The sequence below is a fragment of the Topomyia yanbarensis genome, chromosome 3 (genome assembly GCF_030247195.1).
Source record: "Topomyia yanbarensis strain Yona2022 chromosome 3, ASM3024719v1, whole genome shotgun sequence".
In the NCBI taxonomy this organism is placed as follows: domain Eukaryota; kingdom Metazoa; phylum Arthropoda; class Insecta; order Diptera; family Culicidae; genus Topomyia; species Topomyia yanbarensis.
Window position 1 is genome coordinate 50,063,215 of NC_080672.1, and position 24,683 is coordinate 50,087,897.

The 24,683-nt window shown below is 41.2% G+C and overlaps 1 protein-coding gene across 1 annotated transcript in view; it reads right to left on the bottom strand.

Moving 5' to 3' along the window:
- The window catches only part of LOC131690290 (MOXD1 homolog 2-like), a 71,330-nt gene that overhangs the window by 30,004 nt on the left and 16,643 nt on the right, over nt 1–24,683 (bottom strand). Inside the window, exon 2 of the mRNA XM_058975949.1 lies at nt 17,493–17,949. Coding sequence (XP_058831932.1) covers nt 17,493–17,783 — 291 coding nt within the window. The 5' untranslated portion in view covers nt 17,784–17,949. The remainder of the gene's footprint in view (nt 1–17,492; nt 17,950–24,683) is intronic.

Genomic DNA, 24,683 nt, shown 5'->3' on the forward strand with positions numbered 1-24,683 from the left:
ACTTGTGCGCTTGAACTATGTTTCGAAACCAGAAAGAATTCGGCCTCAAGTTAAATCGTTGCTAATAAAAATCATGATTACAGCAATCAAGCTTCCTCACTCTGATGGCGTAGCGTAGACCCCCACACATACACATAGATCGACGAGCGAAAACCTCAAACCAATTCCGGCGAAAGCCGTAAACATCAATTGAGTGGAATTTCGGTCGATTCGAATCAATTTGAACCCGAAGGGACCCCCCGAAATTGATTGAGACGATCTCTGTTTGTTTGTTTGTTTGCCTGTCGTCTCCTTCGACGAATCGGTTGTCAGTGAGGCTGCCGTAACAAGCCCGAAACGACAGCAGCGGCAGAAAAAGGTTTCCCCGTCCCAAAAAGCAAGAGCTTCCTGCGAGAAATCAATTATGATAAATTTTCATAAAACTCCTGCAGCAGAGTCGCAGAATCAGTCAAACAAACCTAACAAGCTCGTTACTTCCCAGCCGACCTTCGGAGCTAGCGCGGGAAATAAAAAAAGGGGAGGAGTTTCGGGTACGTGAACAGACAGGGACAAAGTGTAAGGTTGGCAAATAAAAATAAGAAAAAGAATAAAAAATGAACTCACCAACCAGTCAGCCAGCCAGCAAGCAGCGCGCGAATCATAATTTGCATAACTTGTTATTCCATTTCTCGCCAGTTAACTCCGTTGTTTTTGTTCTGTTTGACGCGCTTCTAACTTCTTTTGTTTTTCTTTGCGATTTTGCGGTACGCTTGCTGTCTTGTTTCACGAGAATGGCCTACTTACTGGTTGTGTGAGTTTTATTGTTCGGGTCCTTTACAAGCGGGACATCAACCTTTAAGCGTCGTAGTGAATGGGGATGTTGTTTGAATGATTGTAGTGAAGTGGTGTGGTTAGTGCTGTCAATTCTGTCAATTTTGTCGGTTTTGTCAATTTTGTCGGTTTTGTCAATTTTGTCGGTTTTGTCAATTTTGTCAATTCTGTCAATTCTGTCAATTCTGTCAATTCTGTCAATTCTGTCAATTCTGTCAATTCTGTCAATTCTGTCAATTCTGTCAATTCTGTCAATTCTGTCAATTCTGCCAATTCTGTCAATTCTGTCAATTTTGTCAATTCTGTCAGTTCTGTCAATTCTATCAATTCTGTCAATTCTGTCAATTCTGTCAATTCTCTCAATTCTGTCAATTCTGTCAATTCTGTCTTTGAGTTAGCACTGATATCTTCGTTATACATTTCGGAAAATATGTAAATCTACTACATTGTACAACTCCTGTTTTTTCGCTAAATCTTGTCCAAGTTCTGACAGATCCTGCCAAATTCGACTAGTCCGATCGATACCTCAAACTTCAACATTTGTGACATCAGTTCTACGGCTCGTCAAATTTCGGTTGTCACCCTTGTTTTCATGATTCCATCCATAGCGAAAAGTCTAACTTTACAACCTTCAGCACGCTTCGATTCGAAGAAGAAGCCGAAAACAACACCGGGACCGGAAATAAAAGTCACAAAAGCAACGATTCTAAAATATTTATGAAAATCCTACACCACCCAGCGACAGCTCTGGCACATCTTAAGCCTTTCTGGACGACTTAGTGCAATCTAAGCACCCACCCACGCCACATTTTTCCTGTCCCTCCCCTTCCTTTGCTCGGTTGTAATGTTCCGCATAACGGTCGTCGTCTCCGAAGTGGAATCACGCCGCTTTTAAAGATGTTCCGCCCGGTGGAATTTTTAATAAGGACAGGTCGTAAAAGAAGTAAATTTCCATTTCTATTGTCCTACGCGTTTGGCGCTTCGGTTGGTGGCGAGTTAGTGACCCAGATTGTTCCCGTGGGGGACCGCCCCGTACAGCAGCAGGAATTGAACCTGGTTAAAGGTCTAAATGTTCGTCATCTGGGACCAGTCGACAGGTAGAAGAGTACTTTAATCGGTGATATCTGTGGCTGGGAAACTTTGTGACAACCGATATCACCGGGAGGTTGACATTTGCATTTAGATTGAGTTCGACAGACGTCGTCGTCCTCGTGTACGACTGAGTGTAAAGGAATTCAATTGGAAAAGCTATTTAAAGGCGAAATTACTTGAGCAACTAGTTTCGGGTGGGATATGTTTTTATGTGAAGTAAAAGGAAACATCCCACCGAATAATAAACTTTTCCCTAATCGGCCTAACCTTCTGCAAACACAAACTCCAGGCAACCCTTTCTTCCGTCATCATAACCAGAACCAGACGGTAAATGTCCGTCTACCAACTGACAGTTTGAAGAGGAATATGTGTCTGGATGGAAATTGGAAAATTCTGCTACAGTCCGACTGGCAAGAAGAAAAGAGCTTATCTTTCTGTTTTCTTTTCAAACAAACTGCAGCACCCGGCACCGTCGAACTTATTGATGGATTTCAGATGGAACGGTTTCCAGGGATGGAAATGATCAGCACGTGAGAGGTTTGTAGCAATTTTCCGTCAGACAAAGAAAAGCGGGGGAATAATCAAATTTAGTCCATTATTCGGCAAACGGGAACGACCGAATCGGCAGTGACAGTTCCCATTTGCCATTGTTCTCCCCCTTCGCAAGCGGCCAGATGCTCGTGGATCAACACCAATCGCCAAGGACGGTCATAAAAGTCAAACCAAAGTACGAACGACCAGGGAGAAAGCCAAAACAGGAAGGTTCGCCACAATTTGCATACACGGTACGCTCGCATTCTATCACAGCCAATCCGCCGAAGGAGAACCCACGGTACAGCTGGAAAAACTAGCAGTAGTATCGTCTGTACCCGAGATATGAGTCCTTTTGGTCGTAATACCTGACACGGCACGGAGTGTCTGGCGAGGACTGCTTATGCTGGTCCAAGTGCGATGATGCAGCCAGCAGACGAATTTACAATGAAGATTGTAGCCCCAACCCAGCGCGCGCCAGACTCGATAGAAGTGTTCTCAGGTATGTTAACCGGAGTGGGTGAAAGGACAGGTATGTGTGTGAGATTGCTTCTGAAGCTGACTGGATAGTGATAGCAATTTTTTTTTGGCTGGCTGACTGGCTGGCTTGGCTCATGTGTGTGGATGGTTTGGGGCAAAAAATTGTATTGGGACGTCTCCTGGAGGATGGAGTTTGCCGGAAGTAGAACTGTGATGGTTTGTGGTTGGTAGCTTCCGAGCGATAGAGAGAGAGAGAGAGAGAGAGAGAGAGAGAGAGAGAGAGAGAGAGAGAGAGAGAGAGAGAGAGAGCAAACGGTCTCGGGTGCAGGTGCTGCCAAGTGCGAGCTTCAAGATTTGTTTATCCATTTTCGGAATAGGTAAGTGTGTGATATTAAATTGTTTTATAAAGTGTGTACTGGGTGAGGGGAGCTATGCAGCTGCTTGAATCATTTCGATGAGAAAAGGAAAGTTTTTAAATCGCTCTAGTCAAAGTTTGGTTTTCTTACGGCACATCATAAAGTAGGTAAGTTAGATACTCTTCAACATTAAGTCTGCTTATCTGTCAATTCTGTCAATATGTCAATATGTCAATATGTCAATATGTCAATATGTCAATCTGTCAATCTGTCAATCTGTCAATCTGTCAATCTGTCAATCTGTCAATCTGTCAATCTGTCAATCTGTCAATCTGTCAATCTGTCAATCTGTCAATCTGTCAATCTGTCAATCTGTCAATCTGTCAATCTATCAATCTGTCAAACGGTCTATGGGTTAATCGGTCAATATTTCAATCCGTCATTCTGTCAATAATTCTATCGGTTAATCAATCAATCTGATATTGCGTGAGTAATACCAGATGTGATCATGTCAATTTGTAAAAATTCATTTCAAATTATTCTATCCGAAAATCTAGTGGCGTGTTAGTCTGCTAATCTGTCAATATTGCAATGTTAAATTTTGTTACACATTTGAAAGATAAATTATTTCCCACCTCGCAGCATACGGCCTTGTTTTCCCTCAGTCTCAAAATGCATAAGCACCTGCTAACCGCACGCCAAGTGCTGGGTAGAAATTTAATATATTTTAATCTCTAAAATGGCTACATCCTCCATTCAAGAGATAGGAAACAGCTCCCATCCAGCAGGATAACTGTCCCAAATGAATTTCCATAGAGCAAAAAAAACACAGACCGGAAGCTTACTACTCTGGACTCGGGATCAACGGCTACGGAAAAAAGCTACTACCAGGTGACCACAGCGGAAATTGTACTATATCCGGAGGAGATTTGCCGGGAACAAGAAAAAAATTGCCAGCTAAAGGATTACATCCTCTCGTGGCCCTTCCTACCTGACTTGGAACATACTGTTTTTTCTGTTATCTGTCTGCTAGTCGGCTCAACGTTGATAGACGTTACTTTGCGGCGTGATCCGACATCGGCCGCTACATTCGCGGTGGGCTTTAATTAATTTACCAAAAGCATGTCTGCAATGTTACCCTACTTTTGGGGTACCGCCCAAAAGGGACCAGTTTAAGCAACATCGTGAAATAAATGCTAATCCCTTTTTCGAGTGAACCCAAACTAGGCCGTCAATCTCTTTCGTGGTTGTTTTTATTATTATTAACCTCATCGTTCGTGATGGTTATGATTGCCATTAACATTATTATTTTAAATACGAATTTTACAATTCCACGCTGCAAGTCCGGAAACGGTCTTACGAAAGCGAACAGAAAAAAGCAAACTTAATCTGCTTTGACGGGCTGGAGTCCTACGTGTAACGTGGAATCACATCACGTTGTTTTTATTAGTTTCCAGATCGCCCTTCCTGTGCACACACGGCTACCACCCACTGAACGGGTTTACCATCGCTGACGGTCACTTGGGAGCTGCTCCCATTAACCGAAGCATTCCAGAATGACTGGGTTTGCGGTTCGCGAAAATAAATACGACAAAAAGTACCCATAAAAGCAGCACGTAACTGGCTACGGCTACCGGAGCTGGCCTCTCTCTTTCTTTCCTGTCACGGGAGCATGTTCTTGCAGCACGGATCTCGTGGCGAAGAAAAAAAAGCTTAATAATCATAAATGCAGTTGTGCGAAGAACCAACCTGCATACGAGCCGGAATTTCATGGTCATCTGCACACTTCGGCGGGCAGATCGGGCGCAGGCTGACTTACCGGGAAAGGTAAATAATAAATGAGAAATGGACCCAGCGATAGGAGCTAAGCTTTAATGGGAAAGCGATTTGTAAGTTGATTTTTTAATACCTTTCCTGAAGTTAACGACACCTCCCTTTTTCAGAAAGGGGCTCCCGGAGGGGAGGCGCGTCGCGTTTGATTGCCTCGTGCATTAATTTTCGCGCATAATTTCGCACAAGCGTGTGCAAACCATCGATTGGACTAATTAGTGCAGAAGGATGTTACGGGCGGTCGGTTCGATCCGATAAAGTGAAAGGTTTAACGGGGTTGCTTTTTGTTAGGCAAGTTTTGGTTGTTGGTGGTCAACTTTGGCAACTCCATTAATTGTATCAACTTTGAGGAACTCTGTCAACTCTCTGTGTACGCGAGGAGAAGAACTATACAGCTAATTGAATCACTCCGGAAAGAATAGTCTAGAATTTATATTGCATCAGTGAAGATGTGGTTTTCTTTCGGCACATCATAAAGCAAGATAGTCTTCAAAATTAAAGCTGTGAATCTGCAAATCTGTCAATCTGCCAATTTATAAACTGTGATTTTCCTACGGGACATCATAAAGTAGGTAAACAGAACACTCTTCTACAGTAAGCCTGCTTATCTGTCAACATTTCGATCTAGCAATCTGTCAATCTGTCAATCTGTCAATCTGTCAATCTGTCAATCTGTCAATCTGTCAATCTGTCAATCTGTCAATCTGTCAATCTGTCAATCTGTCAATCTGTCAATCTGTCAATCTGTCAATCTGTCAATCTGTCAATCTGCCAATCTGTCGATCTGTCAATCTGTCAATCTGTCAATCTGTCAATCTGTCAATCTGTCAATCTGCCAATCTGTCAATCTGCCAATCTGCCAATCTGCCAATCTGTCAATCTGTCAATCTGTCAATCTGTCAATCTGTCAATCTGTCAATCTGTCAATCTGTCAATCTGTCAATCTGTCAATCCGTCAATCCGTCAATCCGTCAATCCGTCAATCCGTCAATCCGTCAATCCGTCAATCCGTCAATCCGTCAATCCGTCAATCCGTCAATCCGTCAATCCGTCAATCCGTCAATCCGTCAATCCGTCAATCCGTCAATCCGTCAATCCGTCAATCCGTCAATCCGTCAATCCGTCAATCCGTCAATCCGTCAATCCGTCAATCCGTCAATCCGTCAATCCGTCAATCCGTCAATCCGTCAATCCGTCAATCCGTCAATCCGTCAATCCGTCAATCCGTCAATCCGTCAATCCGTCAATCTGTCAATCCGTCAATCTGTCAATCCGTCAATCTGTCAATCCGTCAATCTGTCAATCCGTCAGCCTGTCAATCCGTCAGCCTGTCAATCCGTCAATCTGTCAATCCGTCAATCTGTCAATCCGTCAATCTGTCAATCCGTCAATCTGTCAATCCGTCAATCTGTCAATCCGTCAATCTGTCAATCCGTCAATCTGTCAATCCGTCAATCTGTCAATCCGTCAATCTGTCAATCCGTCAATCTGTCAATCCGTCAATCTGTCAATCCGTCAATCTGTCAATCCGTCAATCTGTCAATCCGTCAATCTGTCAATCCGTCAATCTGTCAATCCGTCAATCTGTCAATCCGTCAATCTGTCAATCCGTCAATCTGTCAATCCGTCAATCTGTCAATCCGTCAATCTGTCAATCCGTCAATCTGTCAATCCGTCAATCTGTCAATCCGTCAATCTGTCAATCCGTCAATCTGTCAATCCGTCAATCTGTCAATCTGTCAATCTGTCAATCTGTCAATCTGTCAATCTGTCAATCTGTCGATCTGTCAATCTGTCAATCTGTCAATTTGTCAATCTGTTAGTCTGTCAGTCTGCCAGTCTGTCAGTCTGTCAATCTGTCAGTCTGGCAATCTGTGCTGTGACCTCTGCCAATGCTGGTAAATCTTCCTACCGATACTTCAATCAATTTTAACAAATCTGCCAGTCTCATAACTCTTGCGTCTCTATCAGCTCTGCCAATTCTATCCATTCTAACTCAGTCAACTGTTAATTCCGTCAATTCTATCAATCCAGTTAATGCTGTCGACTTTGCCAACACTGCCAATTCTGCAGATTGTATCAACTTTGCCATATCTGTAAATCCTACCAACCGTTAGGGCTTTCAATCCGCTTATTCCAAAAGTTTCAAATTCCGTCTACTCTAAACTAAAACTTCCGATGACGTACGACCACTCCGCTACCGCTTCAAACGACCACCCGCCGATTACAATCGTAAATACTGAAAACCCTAGCCTATGCCACCGCTGCTTTTGCTGAATTCTTTCAGCAAAAATTTCGTTATTTAAAGCCGTACGAGAGAATATCCAAATTCACTTAAGGGACACACTTCGGTCCCATTTACCACGAAGAGCACAAACCACGGCCGCCACTGCTCGGTTTGCTTCCTTCAGAAAACATCAGCCTCGCAAGAATGGAACAGGCAAAAAAATGCACATTATTGCAAAAGCACTGCCCTCCAAACAAACATTAAGCCGAAAAATATAGATTTATGATCGGTACCCTAAAACTTCCCCAGGAAACCGATAAACAGACGAAGCATTAATTTGGTAGGAGGTATTTTGGCTTATTTTTTGTGTGTATGCTAGCCGCCCTGGCAGAAGCGGCTCGGTAATCACGCAAACGGCATCTAAGGGAGAGAAGCACACAAAAAAGCTAAAATTTGCGATCCTTGCCTCAGGTAAAATATTTATATTCCTGTTTGCCGTTTGTCTCTGCTGCTACGCAGTCGTAGACCTTGAAACTGAATGCAAATTCTTCTGTCTCTAATTTGTTTGATTTATTGCCGGGTAATAAAAACCGAACTTTTTTACTGGCCAAACAGAATCCCCGCAAGGGCGCAAAATCCTGTGGAGGCTACTGCGTGGACTAATGACAGCTTTTTACTTGTCTCGATAATTGCTGGGTTAGGGATTTGCTTACAGCTTTTTTTTCCCGATTGGAATCGCAACAGACAGATTTATGAGAAACTCATCATTCCGCGAAGAATTCTTAGTGATCTTAGTCGTTGCAAATTGATGCGGTCATCAGAGTAAAAAATAAAACGAACTTTCACTAAATCGAATCAAAAACTCCTCCATCAACGATTCGAATCTCGTCTTGATTCTATCAAACGTGGCTTACCAGGTCGCTGCAGCCGCATTCGGAAACGAACAAGTCAAAATCAAGAAAAGTAAATATAAGTTTCTCGTTGAGAGAGCTGCTGGCATTGGCTGTAGCAGGTAAAGAGCATAAACGTTACTCGATGCGAAACTTTCCGCAATAATCAGTAAGTTTGTGTGCGGTTTTGGCACTGTTTCGATGCCGTTTTACTTGTTCATTCCTGGGATGTGGTAAGCTTCTATTGTTTTGGTAAATGTTTGATTTCTGTAGTACGATGAAGGTACGGAAAAGTTAATTGGGTCGCAGTAATTCGTTAGTTGCTTTCTTCCCGGACTTCAAGTTCTTGGTGGGTGTGCATTGAGTACGTGAAAAAAATGAATAGTGGTTCAGGTTAGCAGCATCCGGTAAGTATAAAAATAGTTATAGTCTTGTCAATTTGTCATTCTGTCAATCTGTCAATCTGTCAATTCAACCCTTATCGTGTGTAAGAGCATATGTTAAAAAGTAAATTACAATAAAGGAAACTTCCTGCGATTTGCATTCAAACTTGCCTCCCGCACCAGAAACAACACAATGTCAACACGATTCATTGTGTTGGGTAAAACAAACAAACCCAGAAAATAACCACCTACAACCGATCTTCCATTCCTTCTCACGGAAACCGATCGATCATTGAGATCCCCATACGCAACCCGCGCCCGATACCGATTTGTCATATCTTCGGCTCGTTCAGACTCAAGTGTTGATTTTCCCTCCCGGCGGCGGAGCCTCCCTCGTTCCCGTACCAGTTAACACTCAGGAACACGATATTATTCACAAAACAAGAAAATTCCGACCCTGCAAAAAACAAGCAAACTTGAAACAAAACATCGTGTTCGGATTTTTGCGCGTGGGCGCCCGCTCCTAGCATCTCACCTCTCGCGCACATGCTAATTTATTTCATGTAACAATACGACACGGGCGCGACAAGTATCGCAACATAAATTTTCTCATGTTGTACCTACTCGTGCCTGGAAGGCGGCGGCGGTGGCGACATCAGCAGCAGTACCGGCAACAGCAGCGACACAACGGGACGATCGGGTGTTTGATTATCGACATTTCCCTCTGTCTGACGACCTCCACCACTACCACCACCACCGGACCACGGAACTGTCATGTTTCGGAACGAGAGGTGAGTCCTACGCCCACTAATTACAGTTCCATGTTTCAGGGCACCGATGCCGCTGTCCGCTTCGGAAGAAACGAAAAGCAAACAGTAAGATTTCGCTAAAAGAGAAGAACTGGCGGAAAAGCCCTTATCTCAAGCGTCCAATCAAGCGGAGGGTAAAAACACACACACAAAATAGCTCCGCAAATATTGGAACTCGTCTTGTTTGGTCCTTCCCAGAGCGCTCGGGCTGTAGGAAATAAACCCCGAAAAAAAGCCCGTTATCATCAAACCCAAATCTGGCCTATTCAGCAGGACACAAAAAAACAATGAAGTCGCTTCTTCGGGTGCGCACTGGGGCTTCCGAGCCATTGGAACGGGAGACTCGTGTTTCTGAACATTCAGCCACATTAATTAAATTGTAAACGCGCAGTTAGGAACTGGTGGCGGCAGTGGCGGCAGCATGATTGCAATCTCGTGGCCAACAACGAACGGAATTCGTCGTCGCGCTAATGTGATCATAAGTTTTTATTTCATGAATAAATTAATTATTTTTTCCGGCTCATTTGAAAACCGCGAACGGAGAAACTATGCCAAAAGATGCTGCGTTTCTTGCCTGCGAGTGCGGTGGATTATGTGCACCGAGGACGCACCCAGCAAAGCGAGCATAGGAATGCTTTGGTACATTGCATCTTCTTTCTGGAGCGTGATAATTAATGCGGCTTTTTGGGGCCAAATCTTTTGCTAAGTGGGTTTTGAAAAATGTGCGTGTCTGGCGGTGAGGCGCCGCGGGGTCATGAACAGAAAGGGGTTGGGTGCCTTGAGGGTTAATTTTAGAACAATTTTTTATCAAATGAATAGAAAACTGTTGTGAAAAGAGATATCGACTGTGATGTAGATGCTCCGGATCTATAATTCGGCATCGAAACGTCGGACAAAGAAAAACGTTACAGAAAATGCGAAACATGGTCAAAACTCACGAATGTATGTCGTATTACATGGTATCCCACGACAATCTGGCGCATCTGACTAATCTAGCTGATCCGCTGCAAAACACCCAAGCGCTGCTTCTGGCTCTGCACGTTCTCCAGCATGGCAGCGAACTTCCGATGAATGGAGTGTCACCAAGCAGTGTGGCACCTGGCCACGAAAGCGATGCTTGGCACGGAGAACAAGATTGGATCAATTCAAGATCTTCTCCCACTGAGAACTCTTCATCCGCCGGAATAGCCACCATCGTCGCAAGCTGGTGTTCAATCGCCAACAAGACAAACGCATCCTCCACCAAAAAATCAGCTGCAGCCCAGATCGTTCCAGACCTGCTCCTGGTTAACCCGGAAGACCGCCTTAACAAACTCTGCTGCACTAAAAGCGCAAGGCGTCACTGCGGAATATTATCAGCAGCATAGGCAGCATCCTGGTCAAACTTTTTTTTTTTTTTTATTTTGGGTTTTGACGTAAATGCCTGATACCTAATTTAAGACTTTTTGGTAATATCAGATATCAGGAAAGCAGATCGAAATGGTTAGTTAAGCAATTGTGTGGAAAAAATTCCCCCCAGATGCAGAATTCGAACCTGCAACACTTGGGACTCAGGCCCAATGCAAAAACCCTGATTTGGAAAGTCCTAACAGCGATTTGTTTAGAAAATACACGTGTTTCAGTGCTACAAGTTTTGACTTGATACGATCAGAAAAAAGTTGCGCAAATTCTCCCAAAAACCCTCGCCAATAGATTTCACTTGTTCTCTTGGCTTGTTCTCGCCAATAGATTTCACAGAAACTGATTACACAGTTTACCACGAGGGGGTTCTCCGGCAATTAGCTAGCTGGGGAGTCACCGGAAAACTTGGGAATTACATCAAGGACTACCTCAACAATCGTCTCTTCCGAGTGGGAGTCAGTAGCCTACAATCTCGAACACATGTGGAAGAAAACGGTGGCCCTTTCGGTGGGCAACCGCTAACATCACAATCAAGAACGTTCTGGGATTTCTCGAAAAGACTTCTGGTAGTACTTGTACGCTCCTGAAAACAGCCCAAAATATATTTCTGGAATACACAGGCACAGACCTCCAAGAAATAGCTCGCCTCCACAGAACCCGGGACCGACCCTGGTACACGAGAAGTCCGAACACCAACCTATTCAGGTCGCTACGAGCAGGCCCTCCCCCGAGGTCGCTCAGGCCAAATTTCTAGAACTGATGAACCAACGTTTCCCGAACCACGTCAGGATCCACACTGACGCTGCAAGAAAAAGTTGGAGTCGGGAAGGAAGTCGACTCATTGGCACCTCGCTGGAGACAGGCACGAAGAGAGCGTCTGCCAGGTATGCCAAACCAGACTCACCGTGGAACATCTTCTGGTAGATTACCTAGAGTTTCAAAACCTGTTCCATCAATTACCGTCTTCAATCCGAGGCATTCTGGCCAACGACCCGTGAAGTGAGGAGACAATTATCTTATTCTTGAGAGATACCGAGCTGCTCGAGAAGTTATAGATTCCCCCCAACGGACTTGTTTATGTAATGTCGGAGGAACACGATAGAATTAAAATTTTAAAATTAAAATATATGTAATGCGAAAAAATGAAATTTGATTTTTTAACTGAAAAAATCGTAATATTTTTTATAGACTCATTGAACAATTTCCTTCATAAAGCATCTTACAGTTTGATTTTAGAGCAAATAGAACCGAATATATAACCAAAAGAAAATCAAACGTTTTACCAAATTGTCAAAACGGAGGGTGGCCCGAGGGGTAGCTAAATTGGCACAAAAATTTGTATTTGGATGTATTCGTGCTAGATGAATAATTTCTCCAAAATTGGTTCAAATCCGTGAAGGTCAATTACACGTGCTTTGATCACTTCGAGCGGAATGTTCCATATCCATAAATTCCAAAATTCCGGTTTCCCATATTCATAAAGACATAAAATCTCTTCCTAAATTCTCTAAATTCTCAAAATAACATAAATTCCTTAAATTCCCTGAATTCATTAAATTCTTAAAATTCCTCAGATTTCCTAAATTCTCTAGATTTCCTAAGTCTTATAAATTTCCTAAATTCGCCAAATTCTCGAAGCTCCCTAAATCCGCTAAATTCACTAGATTCTCTAAATTCCCAAAATTCCCTGAATTTTTAAAATACCATTTAACCCACATATTTCCTAAATTCTTAAAATTATTAAAATTTCCTAAATTCTCTAAATTCCCTAAATTACCGAAATTCCCTAAGTTCTCTAAAATTCCTAGATTCCCCAAATTCCCCAGATTCCACAAATTCCATAAATTCTCAAAATTCCTTATATTGCTTACATTTCCTAAATTCCTCAAATTTCTTAAAATCCCTTATTTCTTTAAAATCCCTAAATTGCTAAATTTATTAATCATTCCTGAATTCCTAATGTTCTAAATTCCTTTATTGCTTAAAACCTAAATACTTGAATTCTGATTTTCCCTTATTATTAATGCCCTAAGTTACTAAATGCCTATATCCCTATGTTCCTGAATTCCGATTTTCCCAAATTCTTAAAGTCTTGAATTCCTAAATTTTCAAAATTCCCTAAAATCCCTAAATTTCTTAAATTCTCTAAAATCCCTGAAATTCACTAAATTATCTAAATTCCCTAAATTCGCAAAATTCCCTAAATTACCTAAATTCCCTAAATTAGCTAAATTCTCTACATTCCCTAAATTCTCAAAAGACCCCAAATTCCCTAAATTCCCCAAATTCCCTAAATTCCTTCAAATCCCCAAATTCCTGAAATTCACAAAATTCCCGAAATTCCCTAGATTCCCTAAATTCCTTAAATTCCCTAAATTCCCTAAACTCTCCAAATTCTCTAAATTCCTTAAATTCGCCTAATTCTCAAAATTCGTTAAATTCGCTAAATTCTTTTAATTCCCTGAATTACCAAATTCCTCAATTTGAGAAATTCACTAAATTCCCGAAATTCCCTAAATTCCTTAAATTACCTAACCTCTCCAAATTCTCTATATTCCTTAAATTCGCTTAATTCTCTAAATTCGTTAAATTCGCTAAATTCTTTTAATTCCTGAATTCTCAAATTCCTCAAATTCAATAAATTCTCCAATTTCCTTAAATTCTCTACATTCCCTAAATTTTCCGAATTCAATAGATTTACTAAATTCCCAAAATCCCCAAAATTCCAAAAATTACCAAAATTCTCTAAATTCCCAAATCTCCCTGAATTCTCTAAATTCTCTAAATTTCCTAAATTCCTTTAAATTTCCTAAATTTCCTAAATTTCCTAAATTTCCTAAATTTCCTAAATTTCCTAAATTTCCTAAATTTCCTAAATTTTCTAAATTTCCTAAATTTCCTAAATTTCCTAAATTTCCTAAATTTCCTAAATTTCCTAAATTTCCTAAATTTCCTAAATTTCCTAAATTTCCTAAATTTCCTAAATTTCCTAAATTTCCTAAATTTCCTAAATTTCCTAAATTTCCTAAATTTCCTAAATTTCCTAAATTTCCTAAATTTCCTAAATTTCCTAAATTTCCTAAATTTCCTAAATTTCCTAAATTTCCTAAATTTCCTAAATTTCCTAAATTTCCTAAATTTCCTAAATTTCCTAAATTTCCTAAATTTCCTAAATTTCCTAAATTTCCTAAATTTCCTAAATTTCCTAAATTTCCTAAATTTCCTAAATTTCCTAAATTTCCTAAATTTCCTAAATTTCCTAAATTTCCTAAATTTCCTAAATTTCCTAAATTTCCTAAATTTCCTAAATTTCCTAAATTTCCTAAATTTCCTAAATTTCCTAAATTTCCTAAATTTCCTAAATTTCCTAAATTTCCTAAATTTCCTAAATTTCCTAAATTTCCTAAATTTCCTAAATTTCCTAAATTTCCTAAATTTCCTAAATTTCCTAAATTTCCTAAATTTCCTAAATTTCCTAAATTTCCTAAATTTCCTAAATTTCCTAAATTTCCTAAATTTCCTAAATTTCCTAAATTTCCTAAATTTCCTAAATTTCCTAAATTTCCTAAATTTCCTAAATTTCCTAAATTTCCTAAATTTCCTAAATTTCCTAAATTTCCTAAATTTCCTAAATTTCCTAAATTTCCTAAATTTCCTAAATTTCCTAAATTTCCTAAATTTCCTAAATTTCCTAAATTTCCTAAATTTCCTAAATTTCCTAAATTTCCTAAATTTCCTAAATTTCCTAAATTTCCTAAATTTCCTAAATTTCCTAAATTTCCTAAATTTCCTAAATTTCCTAAATTTCCAAAATTTCCAAAATTTCCAAAAATTTCCTGAATTTCCTAAATTTCCTAAATTTCCTAAATTTCCTAAATTTCCTAAATTTCCTAAATTTCCTAAATTTCCTAAATTTCCTAAATTTCCTAAATTTCCTAAATTTCCTAAATTTCCTAAATTTATTAAATTTCCTAAATTTCCTAAATTTCCTAAATTTCCTAAATTTCCTAAATTTCCTAAATTTCCTAAATTTCCTAAATTTCCTAAATTTCCTAAATTTCCTAAATTTCCTAAATTTCCTAAATTTCCTAAATTTCCTAAATTTCCTAAATTTCCTAAATTTCCTAAATTTCCTAAATTTCCTAAATTTCCTTCATTTCCTAAATTTCCTAAATTTCCTAAATTTCCTAAATTTCCTAAATTTCCTAAATTTCCTAAATTTCCTAAATTTCCTAAATTTCCTAAATTTCCTAAATTTCCTAAATTTCCTAAATTGCCCAAATTTCCTAAATTTCCTAAATTTCCTAAATTTCCTAAATTTCCTAAATTTCCTAAATTTCCTAAATTTCCTAAATTTCCTAAATTTCCTAAATTTCCTAAATTTCCTAAATTTCCTAAATTTCCTAAATTTCCTAAATTTCCTAAATTTCCTAAATTTCCTAAATTTCCTAAATTTCCTAAATTTCCTAAATTTCCTAAATTTCCTAAATTTCCTAAATTTCCTAAATTTCCTAAATTTCCTAAATTTCCTAAATTTCCTAAATTTCCTAAATTTCCTAAATTTCCTAAATTCCCTGAATTCCCTAAATTCACTAAATTCCCCAAGTTCCCTAAATTTCCTAAATCCCCTAAATTCTCTAAACTCCCTAAATTCCCTAAATTCCCTAAATTCCCTAAATTCTCTAAATTCACTGAATTCCCTAAATTCCCCAAACTCTCTAAATTCCCTAAATTCTCTAAATTCCCTAAATTCGCTAAATTTCCCAAATTCCCTAAACTCCCTAAATTGCCTAAATTCCCAAAATTCCCCAAACTCCCCATATTCCCTAAGGGACCATTCATAAATTACGTAAAGCTTTTAGAGGGCGGGTTGACAAATTGTGACATGATGTGACGTATGGGGGAGGAGGAGTAAGTTAAAATATTAGGAGTAAGTTATAATATTAATAAGTTTTTACCGAAGAAAAAAAAATTTTTTTTGAGAAATTCGTTACGTAATAGGGGAGGTGGGGATAAAGAAATTTGTAAAAATTCGTTATATGGAAGGAGTCAATTTTGTGCAATTTTTGCTTTACGTAATTTCTCCTTAAATTCCCTAAATTACCTAGATTTGCTAAATTCCTAAATTCAAAAATCCCTTCATTCCTAAATTGCCAATGTTCTAAATTCCTAAATTCTGATTTCTTGATATACTGACCTCCTAAATTTCATATTTTTCGATTCCCTACTTCACTGTATTATTAATCTACTAATTCCCAAATTATTTTTTAAGCTTTTTATATGCAAATTTTCTAATTTACTGATGTTTTCTCATTTTCTGAATTCCTAATATTCTGTTTCTTAATCGTTGGATCAATAACTGTTTGATTTCCAGATGTCAAAACTTTTTATTTACCAAGCTTTGGGTATTTTTATTCTATGGTGTCCTAATTCACAATTTTTTAGTCCTCTAATTGCGATCTTTAATACTTATTTTTATTCATTTCTTTATTTTCCGATTTAATGATATTTATATTTCGCAAATTTTTTAATCTTTTGGTCACCTGATATTGAATTTTTTATAACTAAAATAGTTTTAAATATTTTCAATCAGAAAATTGGATTAGAAATATTTTGTAAATAGAGATACCATTAACTGCATTTCAGCTTCGTCTCATCAGTATCTCGCAGGGTGACTTGATCATCAGACTGAGACGATTTCGAAACGCAAATTTATGACTAGCACTGTGGCCTCCATAAACAGAGTAGTTTAATCAAATTTTCCTTTTAGAGAGTAGCAAGGTGCAACATATTGACTTGTTAGCCGAATCATGTTCCGATTTTACAATTTTGTGCATGCGGGACATCATCCATGATCAATTGTTTGCTTGTGAAGACAACTGGTATTTCCGTTTTGGATTCAGCGTCTATCTGCTCGCCGATTCGGTCTGACAGGTATTGATGAATCGAAATCGAAATCCAAAGCGTTTTAATGAAGCAAGTCACGCAGTTGGATTCTACTTTTAACATGTTTATCGAAAACAAAATTATTTCTATATGTCCTGTTGTGTAATGTGAATTATGAAGATCTTCTTAATTTGATCAACTTCATCAAAAGAGCCGCTTCAGCACTCAACTTAAAATTATAACCTGTAGGATGAATTTCAGGTCAGCAGAATGTTTTGCTCATCGCAAATCGCAACCGCTTTAGCAGTGCTACACATTTAATGAAGATCATTGCTCCCGACAATGGCTCCACACCGGCGAATCACTTCTTAAACGCTACACGCACACTCCTTTCTCGGTGGGTGGATTCCATAAATTAGCTTCAACCAACAAGACAAAACGAGGTCTGCTTCTCTCCAAAAAAAAAATCGAACCGATAACAATCTTCACATCTACATTATCTCACAGCTCACATCTTCCTTCAAAAAGCCGCGGCTTCATCAACCAACAAATCGGGGCGGGTTCCCTTTAGCGATCGTCATCCCTTTTCTTGTACCAGAATACCACCTCAAACGATCCAAAAACTTTCTAAAACCGATAATTATCTCCCCTTCTCGAGCAGACGAAAAAAAGAAATATAACGAATAAATAACCACGAAACACCGGACCCCGCTTAAAACACGGCCACATCCAGTCACGCGACCTGGGCGTGATGATTTTGCACTCAGGCCCTTGGCCAGGAGTGAGGGAGCACTTACCTGAAAGTGAACCTGCCCGTTATCGACCCAACCGATCACGATGTCCGCACCGTAGATCGACCCGTCGGTGGAGAATCCTAGCCCCACGTAACCGAGCGTTCGTGCCTGCACCTCGAAGGTGATGTCCTGGTTGTTGATGCTCCACAGCAGCCGATAGTTTTCGTCCAGATCGACTGCGTGATCCCAGTGGGCAGCGCTCACGGCAGCCGGACCCACGGCCAGCAGAAGCAACAGCAGAACCGTCACCATCACGCTTGATGGCAGCTGCGATCGCACTTTGGTTGAGCTCATTTCGAGAGAAATATTTTGCGTTGATGGGTGTTGGATTGATTTATATCTTTTTTTCTGATTTCACACTGGATTAATTTGGCTTCGGACACAATTTTCGCAGGTTTCACCGTTTTTCACTCATTCTGCGATTTTGTTTCATAACACTGCAACACACTTGGTGGGAGATCTGTAACGAAGAGACAGACAATTAGGTGGTTAGAAATATTTAAAAAATAATTAGTTTCTAACGTTTCAGTCAGTGAAGTTCATCATAAGACGTTACGTAATCTGTATAATTTGTCAAAATATGTCAAATCTAAAGCCTTTCAAAAAATTCCTTCTAGCACATGAAGCACGATCGTCACACGTTCTGAAACGGAACAGTCTTACTTTAAATGTAGCACAAACATCGAACAAAAAAGGCAAACTTTTCCTGCAACTTTCCGCTTCGACGACGAGAATAACATGGAAAAGTTTTCCCCCTACCCTCAGAATGTGAGATATCTTCTTTTTCGTCCGCTTCCGCTCACACTCACTCTTTTCGGCTGTGATACGGACAGACTAAAGTAAAAAACCGGATCAGCACACGAGATTTTAAAGCTACACTAACTGCCGAAGGATAATTTGAACAATTTGCGCTCAAACTCACTGGTTTGTTGTTCGACTGACAGGATGTGGCACGCCAAAGTAAAAATAAAAAAAAAAATTACGCCTGAAGAACGAACGCCGAAATCGGCTATAGAGTGGTTGGAAACGAGAAAACTTCGATTCCTTCACCGCATACAGACGTGTGACATAAGGATGTAGGTTTAATGGAACCGAATTAGGGAAGATTGCGAGTTGGATTAAAAAGTTTGCGCCAAATTCATTTTCTTTTCCGTGCAACTTTGTGCGATTCTGGCAGCGTGATTCGCTGGCACACGGCAACCACCTATATTAGGGAATCACCGATGGAAAATAGATTAGCAAAATTCCGGCCATAAATTTCGCGCCAGTAATTGCTGCTTGCCACGTACCTACTACCGAACGCGCCCGCTACCATACCGTTCCGATACCGATCGGAATTGTTCAGATTCTTTCGGATATTAGATTTCCATTATCGACTGATGCTGCGCGGCAACCGACCGATGCTCGTTTCACACGAGCCCCCCCCCCCCCTCCACACGGAAAACTTCGATTCCAACACCTAGGCGGGAGCCGCTCCATCGCGTCATGATTCTCAGCCACTACAAAGGAATATCGAGTTTCGCCAAATTACTGGCGCGGAAATTACATATCTTCCCGCGGAAAATGCTGCCGGGTGGTAGACTATGGCTCGCAGTCTTTCACCCCACCCCGCTTCCATCCACCTGTTTAGGAGGAAATTTGCAATGCTAATCCGAAACTCCGAACGCGTCATATCACCGCCCCGTCAGATGCTCCGGCGCTGGTTCCGGTGTCCGTGTCCGTGGAAGGTAGGTAGCACGCATTCCGGTTGTGAAATTCAATATGTGCGTGTTGGAGTGATAGAGGAGAAAAAACGTAGGTGTGTGATAACAGATTTTTTCTTCCCCGCGCCAACGTTTTTCTTCCAATAATCTACGAAGGTATGGGGATTTTGGGACAGGGGCAGGGCATCTAAAAATCAAACGTTCCCCGATAAAATATTGATCGCCAAAAAGCACCCGGTGAAAATGAAACCAGAAAACGGCAATAAAATTGAACGATAAGGGTTCAAATTTCTACGCGCCGGTACTTTGGCAGGTACGTGCCCCGGTTAAAAGCTCATGTTTGCGCACAGTCTCGACTTTCAAGGCGGCGGCGCGGCATGGTGGGTTCTGGTGGAAAAGTGTTAGGTGGAAACCACTTACGAACATAGATCTCGAAACGAACTCGAACCGCTGCCGGAAAGGAAGTGGAATGCCTCGGCGGAAAATCCCATTTTCAGGTGAAAAACCGTGTAAGCTATGAGACATTGACTGGGTTTGAAGTAAGATGGCTCGATGGCGTTAAGGAGAATTTGTCAGTCGTTTCGAACAATTCAAATTTAAGGAGGCGTTCTGGAAAACTGGGAGTCAATTTCAGAATATTTTGAATTGGAAAACAAACGAAAATAGGTAGGTGGGTAATATGAGAGGTCTAGCCGGAATGATTTGACTAAATTTAGGTCTCTTCAACGAGTCAATATTCAGTTCATCTTAGCTTTTTGCATTCACTTTAATAGCGACCTTCGATAAGAATATGACTCCTTCACGCACCTTCGAATGCTTCTGCTTCTTTCGCTTGCCGTGCAAATGTCTTAAGCGAGCAGCCTTCCATTCGGTATACTTTCGAGCGGTCTCCTTGGTAAGGGCCATCGCAAAATGTTACTGATTTCTGTTTCAGATATCTTCGTTTTATGCGTAGACAACGTTCATAGTCATCAAATGGGCGGTGCTGGCAATTCAATAAAATGCTCGCTCGCCGAGAGAATAGTACACAACCAAGCAGGTTACAGATAATGACCAATTTAATAAAATCGTTTTGTTATTTGTATCAATCGTACATTAAACACATTTGAATACAAAATTTTAGTGAATATTTCCAATCAGAAAGCGCCAAAACTTTGTTGTTTACTTTAGCACAACGGTAGTTAAGCCGTTACAAATATTTCTGAATAATTATGTTTCAGCACAACATTTACTTTGAAGAGGGCGGCAAAAAATATAAACACTTTTTATTAATGCAACAATAGGAACAAATAATTCATTTTTTTCTGGATTTTTGACGTAAGTACCAATACTTTATTGAGAACCTTTAGCTGGTATCCGACGGGTAAAACAGGAGAAATGTTGAGTTAGCGTAAGCAATTATATGAATAAAATACCCTCAGACGCAGGATTCGAACCTGCAACCCTTGGGACTTCGACCCAATGCACCCACACCCTTATGCTACCCCTGGGATATGATGACGTCCCAGAAAGAAAACAAGATTATCACATTGGCGACAGTAATCGTACACTGCCTCTAACGCGAGACACACACAATCGCAGCTACAACCCGACAAATTTGATCTATTTAATTTCCCTGCACCTAGAAAGCCTCAACTCTCTCATCGGAACATCGGAAAAAACTCGGAATTGTGCAGTCAACGGTGAGTCGTGTGATTAAACGCTATTACCAAACTCTGAGCATCGAACGGAAAGAGAAAAATGTGTCAGAATCAATGTTCTATTAGTGATCAGGATCATAAGCGTTTAAGTGGGATTCCAATGCTTCGGTCAGAAATGTGGTCAAAAAGCTGAATCTGTTCCAGTCTTTCGTTCAGAAAACCAAGGACAAAGTGGAGAAGGCTCCAAATCGTGACGAACGGCAAAATATAGTGAAAAAGTCACGGGCCCGGAAACTGTACACCCAGATGCTGACTGTCTCATCATGGATGATGAGACTTACGTCAAGGCGGACTTCCAGCTACTGTTCTTCACCGGCTACCACAAATTTGAAGTTCCGGATGAAGTAAGGAAGCAGAAACTTCAAAAATTTTCCAATAAATGCATTATTTGGGAAGCGATCTGCTTATGTGGCAAACGAAGTGCGCCATTCGTGACTTCCGGGACTGTAAACGGGGTGATCTACTTCTAGGAGTGTCCATAGAAGCGTCTGCTTCCTCTGTTGAAGTAACTCGAGGGCCCTACGATCTTCTAGCAGGACGTAGCTTCGTGTCACTATTCAAATGTTGTCCTGCAGTGATACAAAGCCAATGGGGTCACTTTCGTACACAAGGTTAAAATCTTTGCATTTCTCTCCAACTGGTTGCAAAGTATGTCACCACATCAGAGAAATGAATCGTCAGTGTATTTCAGTCTTTCAGTGGCCTTTCTCATATAAAGAAAGGATATACAATCACTCTGAAACTTGACTTTTCTAACGAGAGTAAGGTTTAAAAAGATTCAAATGCCTGGACACTAGTGCCTATAGCCAATTAACTCCCGTCTCAATGAGCCATTTATCTTCTGTTTCCGTGAGCCACTCAGCTCCCTTTTCCGCAAGCAATTTAGCTTTCAGTTTTGTGGCGATCCACTCGGATAATTAGTATCTGGTGGTGAATCTACCCAATTCCGACTGAGAGTTTCTTGTCGGCGGAATTTCTCTCCACACCGATGCCTGTTGCGTAAGCCATTTAGCTTCCAGTTTTGTCGCCATCTTCTCGGATAGTTAGTATCCGACGGGTAATCTACCCAATTCCGACTGAGAGTTTCTTGGCGGCAGAATTTCTCCCCACACCGATGTCTGTTGTGTGAGCCATTAGCTTCCAGTTTTGTTGCGATCTACTCGGATAGTTAGTATCCGGCGGTTAATCTACCCAAATCCGACTGAGAGTTTCTTGCGGAATTTCTCCCCACACCGATGCCTGTTGCGTAAGCCATTTAGCTTCCAGTTTTGTCGCGATCCACTCGGATAGTTAGTATCTGGTGGACAATCAACCCAATTCCGACTGAGAGTTTCTTGGCAGCGGAATTTCTCTCCACACTGATGTCTGTTGCGTAAGCCATTTAGCTTCCAGTTTTGTCGCGATCTACTCGGATAGCTAGTATCTGGTGGACAATCAACCCAATTCCGACTGAGAGTTTCTTGGTGGCAGAATTTCTCCCCACACCGATGCCTGTTGTGTGAGCCATTAGCTTCCAGTTTTGTCACGATCTACTCGCATAGTTAGTATCCGGCGGTTAATCTACTCAATTCCGACTGAGAGTTTCTTGCGGAATTTCTCCCCACACCGATGCCTGTTGCGTAAGCCATTTAGCTTCCAGTTTTGTCGGGATCCACTCGGATATTTAGCATTCGGTGGTTAATCTACCCAATTCCGAATGAGAGCTTCTTGGCGGCGAAATTCTCCCCACACAGATGTCTGTTGTGTAAGCCATTTAGCTTCCAGTTTTGTTGCGATCTACTCGGATAGTTAGTATCCGGCGGTTAATCTACCCAATTCCGACTGAGAGTTTATTGGCGGCGGAATTTCTCTCCACACTGATGCCTGTTGCGTAAGCCATTTAGCTTCCAGTTTTGTCGCGATCAACTCAGACATTTAGTATCCGGCGGGTAATCTATCCAATTCCGACTGAGAGCTTCTTGCGGAATTTCTCCCCACACCGATTCCTGTTGTGTGAGCCATTAGCTTCCAGTTTTGTCGCGATCTACTCGGACAGTTAGTATCCAGTGGTGAATCTACCCAATTCCGACTGAGAGTTTCTCGGCGGCGAAATTTCTCCCCCCACCGATGCCTGTTGTGTGAGCCATTAACTTCCAGTTTTGTCGCGATCTACTCGGATAGTTAGTATCCTGTGGTGAATCTACCCAATTCCGACTGAGAGTTTCTCGGAGGCAGAATTTCTCCTCATACCTATACTCGTTGTGTGGGCCATTTAGCTCACCGTTATGCCGCGATCTACTAGAATTTCACGCGACCTACTCGATATAGTCCTCGGCGGTGGAACTAGCCTGCTCACGGGCTTCTGGAGCGTCGACCCGGACTACTCAAACCAGTCCCCGACGGTGCATCCGGCCTACTCCACGGGGCTATTACATATCATTTCACTCATCGACTCGCTTGATCATCCGTGGACAGTCAAAAGTCAGGGGCTCCGATGTCTCTTCAACGTCTATGCACTCTGAACAGAGAGGGGACTCCACGTATCCGAATCTGTGCAGGTAATTCCTGTAGCAGCCATTGCATTGTCTGACAGAAATTGCGTCAGACAAAAGGTGACTTCTCCATGCTTCCTGTTCATCTACGTAGACCCGCTCGGGATCAATTCCTCATGGTGCCAATCCGCGTTTTTCGTCGTGTTTCTCTGTTCCTCCTCCAGTAGCAATACATCGAGAATCATTCTGGTAATCTCGCAGATCGTTTCCAATGACAAGGTCCGGTAGGTGCTGGCACTTGAACGTGCTGTTCAAACTCGTCTTTGTTGTTGGAAACCAGCCCGGACTACCGTACCGGAGATTTGACGTTGATGCGCTCGCCAGAGTCTCCTCTTGCTATTGCTTATCGCCGAATTGTTTGGCATGATTCCAACCAAAGCTGTGATCACTCTTTCCATTTTGTTCACCGTCAAAATCAACGTTTCTATTAAAATTCAGTCGCCCAATAGCTTCAGAACACGCTTTGAGTCGATATAATTTTCGACCGTGATTTTCGCCTTGGAACTGCCTAATCAACAGCAGCTCTGCTTTATGATGGCCAGATTTTTCTTCCGCATCCAATCTTACGTTGAGTCTATTGTCTATATTCCGAGCACCTCAAACTCTCCAACCATTGATTTTTCGACTGGAGACACCTTCAATACTTCATCATACATCGCGTTCGATAGCGTCGGGCCGAAGAAAAAGTCCCCCGTAATTGTCATTCTCCTATCTCCCTTGTCTGTCTCGTTGATCAGCGTTTGAAAGTAGGTCTTCAATATCCTGCAGAAGTACTTAGGGACTCTGATACTGTGCCGCTCCGCAGTTCCCATAACAGTTCTGATGCCATCCACGATAGTCCTGCCTTTTCGGAAACCGAGCTGCATGTTGGACAGGCCGTCCATAGTCTTCATGCACTTAGTAAACCTGTTCAGGGTTATACTCTCTAATAGTCTTCCGACCAGATCCAGCAAACATATTGTCCTATACGGCCTATACAGATAGTTTTGCCGGATTCGGCAACAACACCAGCTTCTGACATTGCCAGTTATCGGGGAAGCTACCCTCAACGATGCATTGCTGCAGCGTAGTCCTGAAAATATCTTGGTTCTCCTGTATCGCTGTTTTCAGTACCAGGTTTGGGATTCCGTCTAGTTCTGCGGCTGCTTCACTTTCGTGGCTTTCACCATCTCAATTAGCTCTTCGTTGGTTATTCGGGTTTCTTTTACATAATCATTTTCCTCACTGTAGGGTGGGATCGGCCAGATCGCTGATTCATGC